Below are 16714 nucleotides of genomic sequence, written 5' to 3'. Positions count from 1 at the left end.
ATGTGAGGAACTAACAGGACAAAGAAACTTAGGCTTTGGGTGCTTAATTAGTGAAGAATCTAAACAAAGTTTGGGCTTGGGTAGTAAATTAAAGAAGTCACAAAATGTGTTTATATAGGCTTCTCTGCCCAAATTCCCTGTCTCTGGTGATAAGGGTATCCTTCCACTTCAGAGGCAGGAAGTACACCTTTCACAAGAGAGATTTATTTCCTGCTTGGAGACTAGGTGGGGTGTGTGTCAAAGTGTCCCTCTTGCATCAGCTCAATTTTTTTTTTAATTCATTCATTTATTTATTTTTGGCTGCGTTGGGTCTTCGTTACGGTGCGCAGGCTTCTCTTTGCGGTGGCTTCTCTTGTTGAGCATGGGCTCTAGGTGCGCGGGCTTCTGTAGCTGTGGCATGTGGGCTCAGTAGCTGTGGCTCACGGGCTCTAGAGCGCAGGCTCAGTAGTTGTGGCGCATGGACTCAGTTGCTCCGTGGCATGTGGGATCTTCCCGGACCAGGGCTCGAACCCATGTCCCCTGCATTGGCAGGCGGATTCTTAACCACTGTGCCACCAAGGAAGTCCCCATCAGCTCAATCTTAAGTAACTTTAATTCAAAATAATCAATATGCCATTTAGGCATATTTTGGGGTGGCCTGCCCTGGGCCCCATCCATGGAAATGGAACCACTGTACATCTGTGAAGGGTCTAGATAGCGGGCAGATTTGGGGAAAGCAGATCATCTTCCCATTTAAAAACTTTTGCTTAACTTTGCTCACTGTAACACCTTGCACAAATAAAATGCTGGATCTCTTATTAGTGTGATGCGTTTTGCAATTTGAAATTCTACTACCAAGTTGGATCATGAAAATAACTGGCTATGATGGTAACAAGTTAAATAATCATCTTACCATTTAATGAGTTTTCTTATTTAAAGATAAGAAGACCTTTAAAGCTGTTCTCATATTTATCTGCTTCAATTGCATTATGATTATTCTCATTTCAGATCACCCCTATTTTGTTGGTGTCCAATTCCATCCTGAGTTTTCTTCTAGGCCAATGAAGCCTTCCCCTCCATACCTGGGGCTATTACTTGCGGCAACTGGGAATCTGAATGCCTACCTTCTTCAGGGATGCAAGCTGTCTTCCAGGTAACCAGCTTACAGTTCTTAGCAGTGACTTGAGATGCAGTTATCAACATCTTAGGTTTCTCATAAAATTTAATATCATTGTAGGATTTTTTTAAAAAGTGGAGAATCATTTTTTCCCCTCTTAACAAGCATACTTTTTTCTCTTAGTGAAAATGATTTAATCACATCTACAATGGTAATGTGTCAGCTTTCAAAATCATGCTGATGCTGAGTATTGTTTTAGAGATTTTTGTCATTTTGATAGGTTAAAAAAGGGATTTTCTTTTGTTGACTTTTTGATTAATAAATACATATGAATATTTTATACGTTTATTGGCTTTTTGTTTTTTGAATAGCGTGTTCATATCCTTTGCCCTATTTTTCCTTTTGCTATTATCCTTTTTCTTTTTTAAAAATAATTAATTTTTGGCTGCGTTGGGTCTTCGTTGCTGTGCGCGGGCTTTCTCTAGTTGCGGCAAGCAGGTGCTGCTGTTCATCGCGGTGTGCGGGCTTGTCATTGCGGTGGCTTCTCTTGTTGTGGAGCATGGGCTCTGGGCACGCGAACTTCAGTAGTTGTGGCCCGCGGGCTCAGTAGTTGTGGCACACGGGCTTAGTTACTCTGCGGCATGTGGGATCTTCCCGGACCAGGGCTTGAACCCATGTCCCTGCATTTGCAGGAGGATTCTTTTTTTTTTTTTTTTTTTTTTTTTTTTTTGTTACGCGGGCCTCTCACTGTTGTGGCCTCTCCCCTTGCGGAGCACAGGCTCCGGACGCACAGGCTCAGCGGCCATGGCTCACGGGCCCAGCCGCTCCGCGGCATGTGGGATCCTCCCGGACCGGGGCACGAACTCGTGTCCCCTGCATCGGCAGGCGGACTCTCAACCACTGCGCCACCAGGGAAGCCCTGCAGGAGGATTCTTAACCACTGTGCCACCAGGGAAATCGCCTCCTTTTTTCTTAATGATTGGTAGGCTCTTTATATATAAAGGACATTAATCCTTTGTTAGGTTACACATACTTTTTCAAAGTGATTTTGTTTTTTTTCTAAGTTGTTAACAGCTTTCATTAGTTTTTGTTAGTTTTATCTTAGTTTTTATTTTCCCTAAAGTTTTAAATAGAGACTTTATGTAGTCCTTATTCATGTATTTTTTATTTATATGTGGTCAAATCTTTTACTTTTGTGGATTATGTCTTTAGTATCCTGCCTAAAGTCTTTCCCTATCAAAAGATTATTATATAAATAATTACCCATTTGTTTTCCACTAGCACTTTTATGGTTTCTCTTTTTAAAAATTTTTTTTTTTTTTTTTTTTTTTTGCGGTACGCGGGCCTCTCACCGCTGTGGCCTCTCCCCTTGCGGGGCACAGGCTCCGGACGTGCAGGCCCAGCGGCCATGGCTCACGGGTCCAGCCACTCGGCGGCATGTGGGATCCTCCCAGACCCGGGCACGAACCCGTGTCCCCTGCATCGGCAGGCAGACTCTCAACCACTGTGCCACCAGGGAAGCCTAAAAATTTTTTGAATTGAAGTATAGTTTGTTTACAATGTTGTGCTAATTTCTGCTGTACAGCTCAGTGACTCAGTTATACATGTATATACATTCTTTTTAAAATTTTCTTTTCCATTATGGTTTATGCCAGGAGATGGGATATAGTTCCCTGTGCTATACAGAAGGACCTTGTTGTTTATCCATTCTAAATGTAATAGTTTTCATCTAACAGCACCAAACTCCGAATCCACCCTTCTCCATCCCCCCACCCCTCACCCGTGGCAACCACAAGTCTGTTCTCTACGTCTGTGAGTCTGTTTCTGTTTTGTAGATAGGTTCATTTGTACTATATTTTAGATTCCACATATAAGTGATATCATGTGGTATTTGCCTCTCTCTTTCTGACTTACTTCACTTAGTATGATAATCTCTAGTTGCCTCCTTGTTGCTGCAAATGGCATTATTTCATTCTTTTTTATGGCTGAGTAATATTCCATTGTGTTTATGTACCACATCTTCTTTATCCATTCATCTGTCAGTGCATATTTACGTTGTTTCCATGTCTTGGCTATTGTGAATAGCGCTGCTGTGAACATAGAGGTGCAGTTATCTTTTTGAATTATAGTTTTGTCCAAGTATATGCCCAGGACTGGGATTGCTGGATCATATAGTAACTCTATTTTTAGTTTTCTGAGGAACCTCCATACTGTTTTTCCTAGTGGCTGCACCAATTTACATTCCCACCAACAGTGTAGGAGGGTTCCCTTTTCTCCACACACTCTCCAGCATTTGTTATTTGTAGACTTTTTAATGATGGCCATTCTGACTGGTGTGAGGTGATAGCTCATGGTAGTTTCAATTTGCATTTCTCTAATGATTAGTGATTTTGAGCATCTTTTCATTTGTTTGTTAGCCATCTGTACGTGTTCTTTGGAGAAATGTCTATTTAGGTCTTCTGCCCATTTTTCAATTGGGTTGTTTGGGTTTTTTTTGGTTGACTTATATGAGTTGTTTGTGTACTTTGGGGATTAAGCCCTTGTCCGTGGCATCATTTGCAAATATTTTTTCCCATTCCGTAGGTTGTCTTTTTGTTTTGTTTATGGTTTCCTTTGCTGTGTAAAAGCTTGTAAGTTTGATTAGGTCCCATTTGTTTATTTTTGTTTTTATTTCTATTGCCTTGGGAGACTGATATGGTTTCAATTTTATATTTTCAATTTGTAATTTATATGGACTTTATTTTTGGTGTATTGTGTGAGGCAGGGAATCTGCATCCCCCTTACACTGCCCCCCCGTGCCCCCGCCAGTGAAGTAATTTAGATTTGTTTCAGGGATTTCTGTTTTGTTCCATTGGTGATTTCCTCTTTTTTCTGAATCCTTACCACCCTTTTCATTATCATAGGATTATTGTAAATCAAGCCCTTATCTACCCTACTCTCATTTTTATTTAACATTTTTAAAAATGTGTTTTGCTTTCTTCTGGAGGACCTGTATAATGATTTTTAGAGTCAAGTTTGAATAAAAAAATCCCTTAGGGATTTTCGTTAAAATTTCTTGATAGTTAAGGGCTTCCCTGGTGGCGCAGTGGTTGAGAGTCCGCCTGCCGATGCAGGGGACACGGGTTCGTGCCCCGGTCCGGAAAGATCCCACATGCCATGGAGCGGCTAGACCCGTGAGCCATGGCCGCTGGGCCTGCGCGTCCGGAGCCTGTGCTCCGCAATGGGAGAGGCCACAACAGTGAGAGGCCTGTGCACTGCAAAAAAAAAAAAAAATTTTTTTTCTTTAGATTTAAATACTCATTTGGGGAGAATTTACATCTTTACTTCCTCTCATCTAAGAATATTGTATGTAATAACTTTCAAAGTGAAAGGAACTAGCCGGAATCATGTTCTTAGCTAGGGGTTATTACCACAATAACTGGATATATCTTGTTTAGAAGATTACCATTGTGGACCCTCATCCTAGCAAATGAGCCTGGCGATATTGCATTTGAGGACTGCCAGGATCGCTGTGTGGTGTGTCTACGTGTGCTTTGTTACACAAGCCTGCTTGTTTGCGATATTACCTGCTAGGAGAGACTCACAGCTCTCTAGCATTTCCTTTAACTGTGTGTTCAGATGGGAATAGCTTTACATATTTTGCATGTTGGGTCTCTTAATGAATTAATGATCACTCCCTGCACTCTTGAACCAGTGCAGTGGTTTTCACACCATGCCTTGTGGAGCTGCAATCCAGGCTGCCATGAGGAGTAGACTGGGATCAGGGCCGGGGGGGGGATGGGGGCAGTTTCCAGGCTCTTTCCTGCTTCAGCGGAGCTTCAGCTCCACTTTTCCTGGCTCACGTGGCCTGGTTCTGCATGAGATTGCATATGAAGATGAGCTTCCTGTGCTGTGAGGCTGCATGGCTTACACAGCAGATTGAACATTCCAGCGTGGTCCCGTGTTGGATATATGCTCTGACCCTTCCCAGCCACTTTATTGTCTCCATTATTTCAGGTGCTCACACGTGAAAGGAGGATGACAGTGGAACAAGTGAGATGGCTGGGAGAAATAACGCACACATAATCGTTCATGCATAACTATCTGGTTGTTTGCAAGCATCAACTAATATAGAAATGGCGTCTGGTTTCTGTGGCCCGCCCACCTGTGTGCTGGCTGGTCCGCCAGTTCTTGCCTGGGGCCTGGTGGTCTCTGAGTAAAGCTCACCAGTAGTTTCTGAGAAAAGTGACTGCTTGCCAGCAACTGCTGAGCGAGGCACAGTGTCTCAGAAAGAAAGGAAAGATCTCTTAACAAGACTCTGATGCTGGGATTGGGATCACAGCTGACTAGCAGGCTTCTGTGGTGGTCAGAGAATTCCTATCTATCAGCCACCAACTGGTGCGGTCCTTAAGAGCAGCCAGCATCTTATTTATCTTTGTCTCCCTGGCTCCCTAGTATGCAGTGGTTGCTTACTACCCATTACAGTACTAAATGTAGGTAGCAGGGGAGGATATAGTCTAGTATGATCTTGACACCTTGCAGGGGGTTTTCCAACTAAGAATGGTGCCCATGACTTAATCCAGTGGCAGAGCCTAGGATTCCAGAGGAACCTTGCACTTCAGCTCCTCTCTGCCTGGCTCCATGGTGTTAGTGAGCATTGAAAAGCAAATAACTGCTTTGATGGCCATGCTCTAATGTGAGCTGAGTTGGGACTGTATTTCTGTCAAACAAGATTACTGTCTGTAATCAATCCTAAACAAATGTGACAAGAAATATGAACACTAGACTAATGACTTACTTTCCCAGAAATTGGCTGATATTATTTAAATGTATGGCACATGTGCAGCTGATGTCTTTAAAACCCACAATGTAAAAAAATCCTTGGCTTTGAGCAAATACACCTGGGCTCTAACCTTTGCTTTCTGCTTCGTGGAGAACATTTATCTTTTATTGCCTGGGAAGTTGCAGTAAGAATATTATTTTGGGATCTAGAGCTGGTGAGCTGAACTCTCAGCTACTCTGGTATCTATAGAATGGCAGCAGTTACGAAGACCAGGTCCACCACCTGTGGTGGTCTGTTCAAGAGGCATAATAGTTTTTTCACTTTTTCTTTTTCTTTTTTTTTTTTTTGCGGTATGCGGGCCTCTCACTGTTGTGGCCTCTCCCGTTGCGGAGCACAGGCTCCAGACGCGCAGGCTCAGCGGCCATGGCTCACAGCCCAGCCGCTCCGCGGCATGTGGGATCTTCCCGGACCGGGGCACGAACCCGTGTCCCCTGCATCGGCAGGCGGACTCTCAACCACTCCGCCACCAGGGAAGCCCCCAGGCATAATAGTTTTAGGATAGTATTTAAAATTTTTTTTTAGGTTTTTATAAGCTACTCAGAAGTACTTGCAAAATCAAACTAAGTATTGTTTTGGGGGTCCCCCAAGACCACCCACACATTCGATGATTGACTAGAAGGAATCAGAATATAGTTGTACTCATGGCTAAAATTCATTTCAGTGACAGAGTAATCATACACAGCTGGCTCAGTAAGGGAAAGGGGTATAAGTAGAGTCTGGAGAAATCTATCTGCAGGTTTCCTATGTTCTCTCCCTCCTGTGAGAGGTCACACAGAGCTCACCCTCCCTCAGCAGTAAAAATGCAGTGTGTAATGTTTATGCCCAGAGAAGCCCATTTGACACTTAAGAGTTTAGAGTTTCTATAGGAGACTGGTCACATGGGCATTCTCTGCCTAGCAACCACCCAAATTCCAGGCTCCCAGAAGGATAGCAAGCGTTCACCATATATCACCTTGCTTGTACAAACAGCCTAGGCCCAATGAAATGACCTTATCAGTTAGCAATGGAGAAAACATTCTGAAAGCTAAGTTCCCCAGCAAGCAGGCCCTTCTAAAGATAGCAGCCTCAGGCCTGCTGTGTTAACTCTTTTGCACAAGTCTAATAAACCATTTTTAGAATAAAGAAATCCAATGGGAAATTATGGTCCATTAAATAAATCATTGTAATTACTTGCTGAGGTCTCTCCCCTGGTGTCTAAATATAATTTGTCCCATGTTTAAACGGTATCCACAAATTTGCATGGCTTTGCTGGTGTATGATGTAATAGAATGAGACTGCTTCATGTAATTGTAATAAAAATTGTAGATTTATACTAAATAGGGTATCCAAAGGTTCTTATAATTGCAAGTTTTTCAGTATCTAGAAACGAAGCACATGATCTCTGTCCAGAATTCCTTTTTTTTTAATTGCAGTATAGTTGATTTACAGTGTTGTGTTAGTTTCTGGTGTATAGCAAGGTGATTCAGTTTTATATATATATTCTTTTCCATTATGGTTTATTACGTGATATTGAATATAGTTCCCTGTGCTATACAGTAGGACCTTGTTGTTTCAGAATTCCATTTTTAAGCAACTGGAAAGAGAAGAGGGATGGGAGTCTAAAGTTCATAGGTTGTTTTTCAGTCTGCGTGTCTCTGGGGCTGCCTTGCAAGGCCCTGAGGTGCAACCACTCCACACCGAGGTCAGGAACGACTTCCAGTTTTTATGATTTCAACATTTATCATGCCCCTCTGTCAGGTCAGAGTAAAACTCTTGTGCTTAGATAGTGCTTGTTCTATGTGTTCTATGTCTGAAAGCAAGAAATGAGATGGGGTTCAGTCAGCAGTTCACAGAAATGCAGCTCTTTTGGGAAACATGTTTTTAAAGTATAAAACCGGAATCTTAAGACATGTGAGTAGCATTTTATTCTAGGTTTTAGGATCTTAGATTCCATGTCTCCACCCAATACATACTATCTCTTATGCAGAGAAGTCATCTTTTTGTGGCGAGACAGGAGGCAGGCCGGTACAGAAAGAGGAGGGAAGTTAACTCCACGATGCACTGTATTAGCTTGATCGTTTCAGACCAAACTCAGGAGTTGAAACTACTTCATAATCGGAGGGTCCTTAAAGGAAGTACAGAGCTGGAGTCAGTGCCTTCCATTTCCTGAGCCCGAGTGTGCTCCTGGGATCTGAGTCCCTTCTCTCCTGCAAGCTCAGGCTTCCCTCTTCACTTTTCTCTTTGAATCTCGGTAGCAGTCAGGGAGCGAAGGCACCCATTTCCTTCGCCATTGTCTCTGGTCTCTCTCCTGTGACTACTGGGCTTTTCCTTCTCAGTGACATGCTGGCTTCCAGCCTGGGAAGATTTTGTTTTCTGTGGACTTCTAGCTGAGGCATTACAGAAAATTGGGAAAAAGGAAAAAGGATCCATAAACCTATAAACCTAACATAGTCACTGTGCTCGTTTTTGAGTCTTTCCTTCCAGTCTTTAGTCCATATCCGTATATGACTCCTTTCATGCTTGTAATCATAATAGTGAGTGTGTGTGTGTGTGTGTGTGTGTATTTTTCCTGATTCTTTTATTTTGAAAACTTTCAAGCCTACAGAAAAGATGAAAGAATAGTACAGTGAATACTTGTAAACCTTTCACCTAGATTCATCAATTGTTGCCTTTTTACCACATTTGATTCTCTCTTTCTCTGTGTGTATACTTATTTCTGAATCATTTATAAGTTGCAAACATCATAGCAGTTCACTCCTAAATACTTTATCATTCATTTTCTAAAACTGAAGACATTTTCTTACGTAAATGCGGTATCATGATCACACCTAAGAAAATTAACATTAATTCAGTGACATCATTTAATATCCAGTCCATATTTAAATTTCTCCATTTATCCCCAAATGTATCTTTAGCTTTTTTTTGAAATCAAAAAAATGTAATCAGTGCTCAATTTGAGGTTCATTTTGTTATGTTTCCTTAGTTTCTTTTAATCTGGGTAAATCACCCTCTCGTTTTCAGTTCTGCATAACATTGACTTTTTTTTTTTTTTTTTTTTTTTTTTTTTTTTGCGGTAGGCGGGCCTCTCACTGTTGTGGCCTCTCCCCTTGCGGAGCACAGGCTCCGGAGCACAGGCTCAGCGGCCACGGCTCACGGGCCCAGCCGCTCCGCGGCATGTGGGATCCTCCCAGACCGGGGCACGAACCCGCGTCCCCTGCATCGGCAGGTGGACTCTCAACCACTGCGCCACCAGGGAAGCCCACATTGACTTTTATAGAGGCCAGGCCAATTGTCTTGTAGCAATGACCAGAATTTGGATTCATCTGATTGTTTTCTCATGATTAGAATCAGGTTAGACATTTTGGGAAGAATAGTTCATTGGGGCTGTTGTAGACTTTATAAGGACACGTCAGGAGACATATAAGGCACGTAACCTTCCCTCTGTTGTCACACGGTGGATGATGCTGAGTTTACCACCTGGTTAAGGTAGTGACTGTGTGGACGTCTCTTTTGTAAAGAAACATTTTTTTTCCATTTTAGTTTCTAAAATACCACCCCCCACTGAAATGAACTAGGGCTCCTGGAAGAAATGGTTGGTTTCAGGTCTGGGGCAGGGAAAGTACAAGATGAGCCCAGAACGTATTGCTAGACTTAAAGGAAGGAATAGTTCAAAACCAAGGGGGAGATTTTGTATAAGGTCAAAGAAGCCACTTGAAAGGGGCTCACTTTGGACAGTTTGAACATCAAAAACAATAATGACAAAATTGGATTATAACACATAATATTTTTTTAAAATTCCACAATAATACTCAAAAAAACCAAAAGGCCAATTAAAAGAAATGTAGATGCAACCCCCAATGTAATAACTGAGTCAAATAAGGATCATCAGTGGATGCCAAAACCATTGGATGAAAGGTTTCGGAAAACAGGATATTCATATGTTCTCAAAGCATCACCACAGCGTCTTTATTAATTACAAAAGCCTGTCTTTTGAACTGAACACCTCGTACACATTTTTCCAAGTTGCATGATGCTCTTGCTGTTTGCTGGCTGTGTGCTTCAGCATCCACTCAGTGCGCCACATGTGCTGCAGCTCACGCCATCCCAGACATGGTGCTGGGTGCAAGAGGATCAACTGCAAGTCCAATAAGAACATACACCCTGTCCTGGGGGACTCATTGGGTAGTATAATGGTTCTCTGCATTTTGAGGCTGACAAATCACTTTCCAAGAAAGTGATGAAAGCTGTGGACCCACTTCCTGGAAGACTGCACACACATAGCAATTGGAACGGTATTCATATCCCAAAAGCCTCCCATCCATCGATATTCTTCTAGGGGTCCTCAGATACAGACCCCCAGCTAAGATAGTCTTTATAAAAAGGGGATGGTAATAGTACTCACTTCACATGGTAGTGATGAAGAGTACGTTTTATTCTAAATGGAAAGCCCTTAGCACAGTGCCTGGTCTATGGTAGGAAATTAAATGGGAATTATTATTGTGCTATTATTAATTTCACCTTAGTTCCCGCCTCCTTCATCTCTTGCCTACTCAAAGCCTCCTACCTGGTCTCCAGGCCTCCAGCTTTCCTCTTCTCAATCCATCTTCTGCTGGCAGAATGCTCTTCCTGCATTATTTTGGAGCTTGAATCTCTAAATGGCTTCCCTTGACTCACAGCATAAAATGCACACAAATCCATACAGAACAGCCTGAACTCCCCCAGAGGGTTTAGTGCTTTGGCTTCAGCTCTCACGTCTCCCTTGGCTCCTGTTATACATTCCTGAAGTGCTTAGCGAGAAGGGAATGCCCATCTGTAGCCCATTAGGATGCTGGTTCCCCAAATTGTTACTGATGGTGGGCATTAGAGGTGGGTGTGGCCTCTCCGCTGATTATATATAGAGTGTGCATTTCTCCCTCTAAGGCATCCTTATCCCACTTTGGGTGTCTTTCTATTTGACTAGGAGAGTAAGATACTCTTTTTCTCCTGTGTGAATCTAATGTGCATTTTCCAGCACTGTTCTAAACTTGGAATCACCTTGCTTTTTATTTTAACTTTTGGGCTACATGGTTGATGTTGCCAGGGGCCATTCTTGCAGTATAAGGTGCAAATATTTTATTTTTGTGTGGACAGTGTGGGCCAGTAGAGCGGGTGCTATGGGTTTATTTTCTGGATCTGCCACTTACTGGGTAATTTTTTTCCAAGTCCCCAGTCCTAAACCTCAGGATCTTCATCCTTTAGGGTTGCTGTGAGGAACAGTTGAGATGGTGCTTTGTAAACTTTCAACTGATATAAAAATACTACTTTTCCTCCTTTGTTACATTTCAAGCAAAAGTGAACTGAAAAAAAAGATTCTTTTTTGCTTTCTTTTTTGACAGTTCTTTTAAACATCTTTAAAACAGCCCCCCTCCCTTATTGTTGGACTCCAAAACCATACCTGGAGACTTTTTCTTGTAAAGTACTGCTGATAAACCCCATTTGAGTATGCCTTCCCTCAGGGATTAAATGTTGCTTAAAAGGTGCTCTTTATTGATCGTGATTCACTGCCTGCAGATGATGTGGTGCCAGCCAGGGACGGAGTTAATAGAGATACAGACTACTGTGCTTTTAACGCCCTGCTAGGGTTGTGTTCTACCGTTTACTATTCAATGCAAAACTCATTCAAAGCATACTAAGTTTTTATTCCATTGCTCTTATACTTTATGGCTTCCAGGGGCTGTTTGAGAAGGAAGTAAGCATAGCAATAACAATGCTTTGGGGGAAACTGTGTGCATGGCAACCTGTTTGAAAACATGCTTTCTCCGTATGAAATGGATTTTGATATAAAGTGTTATAGGAATGTATGCATGCTGGGAATCTTAAGTATGCTATTAGTTTTTTTTTTAATTCCGACCACCTCTTTCTGTTAATGGAGAAGAAATGGTTTAATGGCTGCATCAGGGTAGCAAAGAAGGTGGACTACATGAGGCATTACTCTACCCTCGCCGTGGTGCCTTGGAATATATGTTTTCTTATATTGGGAATTTATTAGGAACCAGGAGTCTTGGACAAACAAACTTGACTATGACAAGCCTTTTGTTTGTCGAAGAACCACATGTAGACCAAGTCAAGTCTTGTAAGTCCAGCCAGTGTTTAAGGATAGCGATTCCCATACGTTGCTGCTGGTGATTTTGATTTTGTCTTGTAAGAAATAGTACAGTAAAACACTTTTTTAAGAAGAGTGCCTCTGGGGCTTCCCTGGTGGCGCAGTGGTTGAGAGTCCGCCTGCCGATGCAGGGGACACGGGTTCGTGCCCCAGTCCAGGAGGATCCCACATGCTGCGGAGTGGCTGGGCCCGTAAGCCATGGCCGCTGAGCCTGCGCGTCCGGAGCCTGTGCTCCGCAACGGGAGAGGCCACAACAGTGAGAGGCCCGCATACCGCAAAGAAAAAAAAAAAAGAGTGCTTCTGTTATTTGGGGGGTACATGCATGTATGAGAGAGAGTTGCTGTGATTTTGACTGTACATAGCCAGACCTTAAAAAAAAACTTTCTTAGGGAGTGATAAGGAGAACCATTGCATGGTGATTATGTTTTTTTTTTTTTTTAAATCATCATTCATTTGTTTTTAAATCAATGCTATCCAATAGAACTTTTTGCAGTGATGGAAATGTTCTATAATCTGCACTGTCCAATATGGCAGCTGCCAACCACACATGGCTATTGAGCACTTGAAGTGTGGCTCAGTGTGTACACATGAGGAATGGAATTTTACATTTTATTTGGTTTTAGTTGATTTAAATTTAGATAGCTACTGCGGCTTGTGGCTACCATATCGGACAGTGCAGGTTTAAAACTTTCTACTCCTCAAATGTAACAAGGCACACACGAATAGCTCTGTATTCTGCGGCATTTCAAAAAATTTAACATGTAAGACCCTAATGTCTAATAACTCTCCCCACTGAGAAGTGTGTGTGTGTGTGTGTGTGTGTGTGTGTGTACAGTGGTTATTTTAAAAGACAGGTTGTCTTAAGATAGAGCTGAGATGTCTCGAATTAAGTGAAAATATGCCCAGATAAGTATCTTATGACTTAAGTCCATTCTGTGTGAAACAAAAATGAAGCCCTAAGTCTTACATGGCACAGAGCAGCACCCGCATTTTATTGGATGGGCAGGAACCACTGCTGTTCTGCATGTGGAATTGTGTTTCTAGCACTTGTATTTTGCTGGAGCATGAATGCCATGAAATCAGCATGTTTATTGAGCAGCACTGCCTATTTTGAGAATTCTGTTCTTGAGTGTTGTGGTTTATGTGGTTGTTCTACCTCTGCCCCTGAACACATATGAAAGAGAATTAGTGAACCCAGTTATTTGCCTTGGAGCTCCCCTTTGGCAGACTCAACCTGTGCCATTTTGATGCCTTGGCAGAGTTTGGGGGTGACAGCCAGCAGACAGGAAATGAGAGCCATTAGGTTAGACCCACCCAAATCCACTTGCTGAAGTGGGTAGGGAATTACTCTTGGTACAGGAAAGACTTCTGAAAATCATGCACTTGGCAGTTTTCGCCACTTCTTTATATTTCCATGACTTTTTGAGAGATATCATGTTGTAAACACATAACCCCCATAAACATCAACAGCTCATATTTTCATATAGTTTCAGAGCACATTTATGCATTCTCTTTCAGCCCTCATAACATTTTGATGAGGTGGTAGGTATTGTTACTACTTTTTTCTAGACTCTCAGGCATGTGGCTAATAACTAGTACAGCCAGGAGTGTGAGGGCGAGGATGTGGGCCCACCCCACTCCTCCACGGGCTCAGAGGTGGGTAAGGAAGCTTGAGATACTTGAGAAAATGGAGTTCCCTTGGCCCTTTGGACCTTCTCACTTGTGGTGTCAGGGTACATGCCCTGTGGGGCCCACTGCAGCACACAGCTTAGACTTGAGCTTGTGGCCTGGGTTAGCATGATGGGGATCCTGGTCCCACCTTGAATGAGCTGTGTGCCTAGTGAGTCACTTGAACATCCCTGACCTTCATTTCTTCTCACATAGGAAGTTGAGTGCATCTTCCAAATCCCCTTTTGTTGCAGAGAACCAGGAAGGACTCAACGTTTGTGTAGTGAGAGTGCATGGATAAGGATATATCAATTTTGGGGGGTTGTTTTTTAAAAATATATTTTCTTTGGTTATTCCTGTGTTTTCTTTATTGGAAACCCTTTTGTAACAGTAGAAGTGGTTTTCCTGAATTAAAATCTAACTAGGAGGTATCTTCTACTTGATTGGTTTTAAGGATATGTTGATTTCTTTGTTCATCTAAGTAATCTCGTCTTTTCTGCCAATTCTTGATCTTTTTCTGTGTCTTCTCCATACTCTAGCCCCACCCTCCCCCTTTCCAGTATTTTGTCCAAAAGTCAGGGAGGAGAGTGAGGTTGTCTGTTATGATTTTGTTTATGTATTTATTGATATTTACTCCATATGTTTAGGGTAAATCTTTGTTTTCTAGCCTGTCAGCATAGGGTTTCTCCAATTGTTTCCTCTCCTCTCTTTAAAAAAAAGTAGATTTTCACCTCTTATGGAATTCAGCCTTCTATTGCTATAAGTCAGCAAAAACTTGGCCAAGGCTAGGAATGGGTCAGGCATAAAACACTTCCTGACAATGTCATCTTCGTAGATCAGTAGAACTCTTGAGGGGTTGATCAACCTGCTGACTTACTTGGAACCAAGCAAGAGGAACCCCAAACTGAGTCTGTGGCTCAAAGTGAAAGTACAATTGCAGGCCTATCTCATGGAGAAGGTGTATTTCTTCAGGAACCCAAGATGGCGGCATCTATGTCAATAATCAGTCCTACTTTGAATACTACATGTAACTTGAGGTAGTTGGAGCATCACATAAAGTTTCTAATTTGAGAATAGCAAAATTGTGCAAATTATTTCTCAAATGCTTGGACCTACGAGAATGTTTATTGGAATGGAAAACTTTCATGCTGTTGACCTGTATTAGTGGTCTTCAGAAGGTTATAAATTTCAGTCTAAATTGAAATGCTTTTATAAATTTTCTGAATAAGGTACTTCCAATTTAAGACACAAGCAAGTGATCAGTTCCTCTGACAAAAGAAGGAGGCCGTTGGTTGTGGTTGGACTAATGTCTTCCTGGAGTGACTAGGAATTAATAATAGAATATTCCTTAGTATCTTCTCTTAGTGGGGGTTAATTATGGAAAGTGTTTAGGATTGTAAATAGGATAATTGTCCAGAGTTTTTTTACACCTTGCTAAGTTAATTCATCTTTTGCTCTAGTGATAGATACAGCGATGCCAGTGATGACAGCTTTTCAGAGCCAAGGATAGCTGAGTTGGAAATCAGCTGAAACTGTTACATGACTTGGAATCACCAGGACTGCCTGAGAGGGTGAGATGGAACCTTTAAGTTCTTGTTTGTTTTACAGACAAGCTGTCTTCTTGGTGTAGAAGGGAGCATCACAGGACTTGTCTCGCAGGATCCTGCTCCCCTGGGATGCTCCTGTTTGCATAGTTAGCAGGACGGACTTGACAGCTGATTATGCTTCTGGGAATCTGGAATGCACCTGAGAAAGCAGGCAGTTAGGAATGCGCCTGAGGCTGGGAATAAATATATCCGTGCACCTATAAATGGATACGTGGAGGCTGATAGTGTAGCTGAGGGGTCAGCAAACTTGTTCTGTAAAGGGCCAGACAGTGACTGTTTTCGGCTTTGTGGGCCCTCCAGTGCGTTGGAGAGGGAGAGCAGGCTTGGACAGTATGTACATAAATGGGCAGGGCTGTGTCCCAGTAAAACTTGATTTCCAAACACAGTGTGCTGACCCCTGGTCTAGGTCACTCATGGAAAAGCAGAGTTCCTTGGATTTGTAGAAAATAAAATAGTGTTTTCTTTCTTTGTAGGGAGATGCCAGAGACTGGCTTGGCTTCCAAGAGCAGCTTATGTCCCTCACGGCTCCTGGAGGTTTTATTAGAGAAGGTAGCAGCCTGGATGGCTTTATTCCATTGATGCTCAGAGGCAGATGCTGCCTGGACAACCCTGCTCTTTAGCAGGGACAGCAGCTTTTGGAAAATTCGTACAATCGCTCCAGTGTGATTTCTCTTCTTATTTCACTTAGGGGCAGAACATTCCTGTTCACCAGGGAAGGCACATCCGGGTCTATTTAGGTTTGCCTCAGACATGGAGACCTTCAGAAGCAAACCAAAATGGTGCAAAGATTAGTTGGAGGTACTTGCAAGACATATTATTCAGCTTCTGATGCGGCTAATACTTTTTTTTTTTTTTTAAGGCTCTGAAGTAACCGAAGCCAAGATGAAGGAACTATCTAAGGAAATCACCACACTCATAGAATCACTCTTTTCTCCACCAAACATGGGATGTACAGCCTCGAGGGGAATCTAATAATATGCACTTCCATGAACCAGAATCAAAGGGGTAGTTTTCTTTTTCCTCCAGAGGTGACCTTTGGTTCTTGCAAATTTCTGTAGCCAATTAAACTTTTCCCAGCAACTTCAATGGGCAGAAAGTGTGTTGGTGTCTTGTCTGGTGTATGGTGACGTCCAGGTGGTGAGGAAGGATCCAGGTAACTGAGCCTTCTCTGGGCTATATGGGAAGGCCGGCAAGGCACACGCAACAACTAATTTTGTGTCAAAAATGAGTCATTCTGTTACCTGGAATTCAGCCACAGATTTGCATGTGGCCCAAGCTTATTTCAGGTTTTCACTCTGTTTATTTGTAGTAAAAAGTAAAATGAAACAGGTCCAAGACTGGGGGTGGTAAGTAAGGCCCTGGCCTCAGGCACAGAATTTAAGGGGGCATAAAAAAACTCA

The 16714-nt window shown here is 42.4% G+C and overlaps 1 protein-coding gene across 1 annotated transcript in view; it reads left to right on the top strand.

Moving 5' to 3' along the window:
- Positions 1-16393, top strand: part of CTPS2 (CTP synthase 2) — a 99189-nt gene extending 82796 nt beyond the window's left edge. The window contains exons 16-18 of the mRNA XM_079727118.1: positions 988-1132; positions 15168-15278; positions 16174-16393. Coding sequence (XP_079583244.1) covers positions 988-1132; positions 15168-15237 — 215 coding nt within the window. The 3' untranslated portion in view covers positions 15238-15278; positions 16174-16393. The remainder of the gene's footprint in view (positions 1-987; positions 1133-15167; positions 15279-16173) is intronic.
- The last annotated feature ends 321 nt before the right edge of the window (positions 16394-16714 follow it).

Source organism: Hyperoodon ampullatus (genome assembly GCF_949752795.1).
Source record: "Hyperoodon ampullatus genome assembly, chromosome: X".
NCBI classification, from domain to species: Eukaryota; Metazoa; Chordata; class Mammalia; order Artiodactyla; family Ziphiidae; genus Hyperoodon; species Hyperoodon ampullatus.
This window is presented reverse-complemented; position numbering and strand designations above follow the sequence as displayed.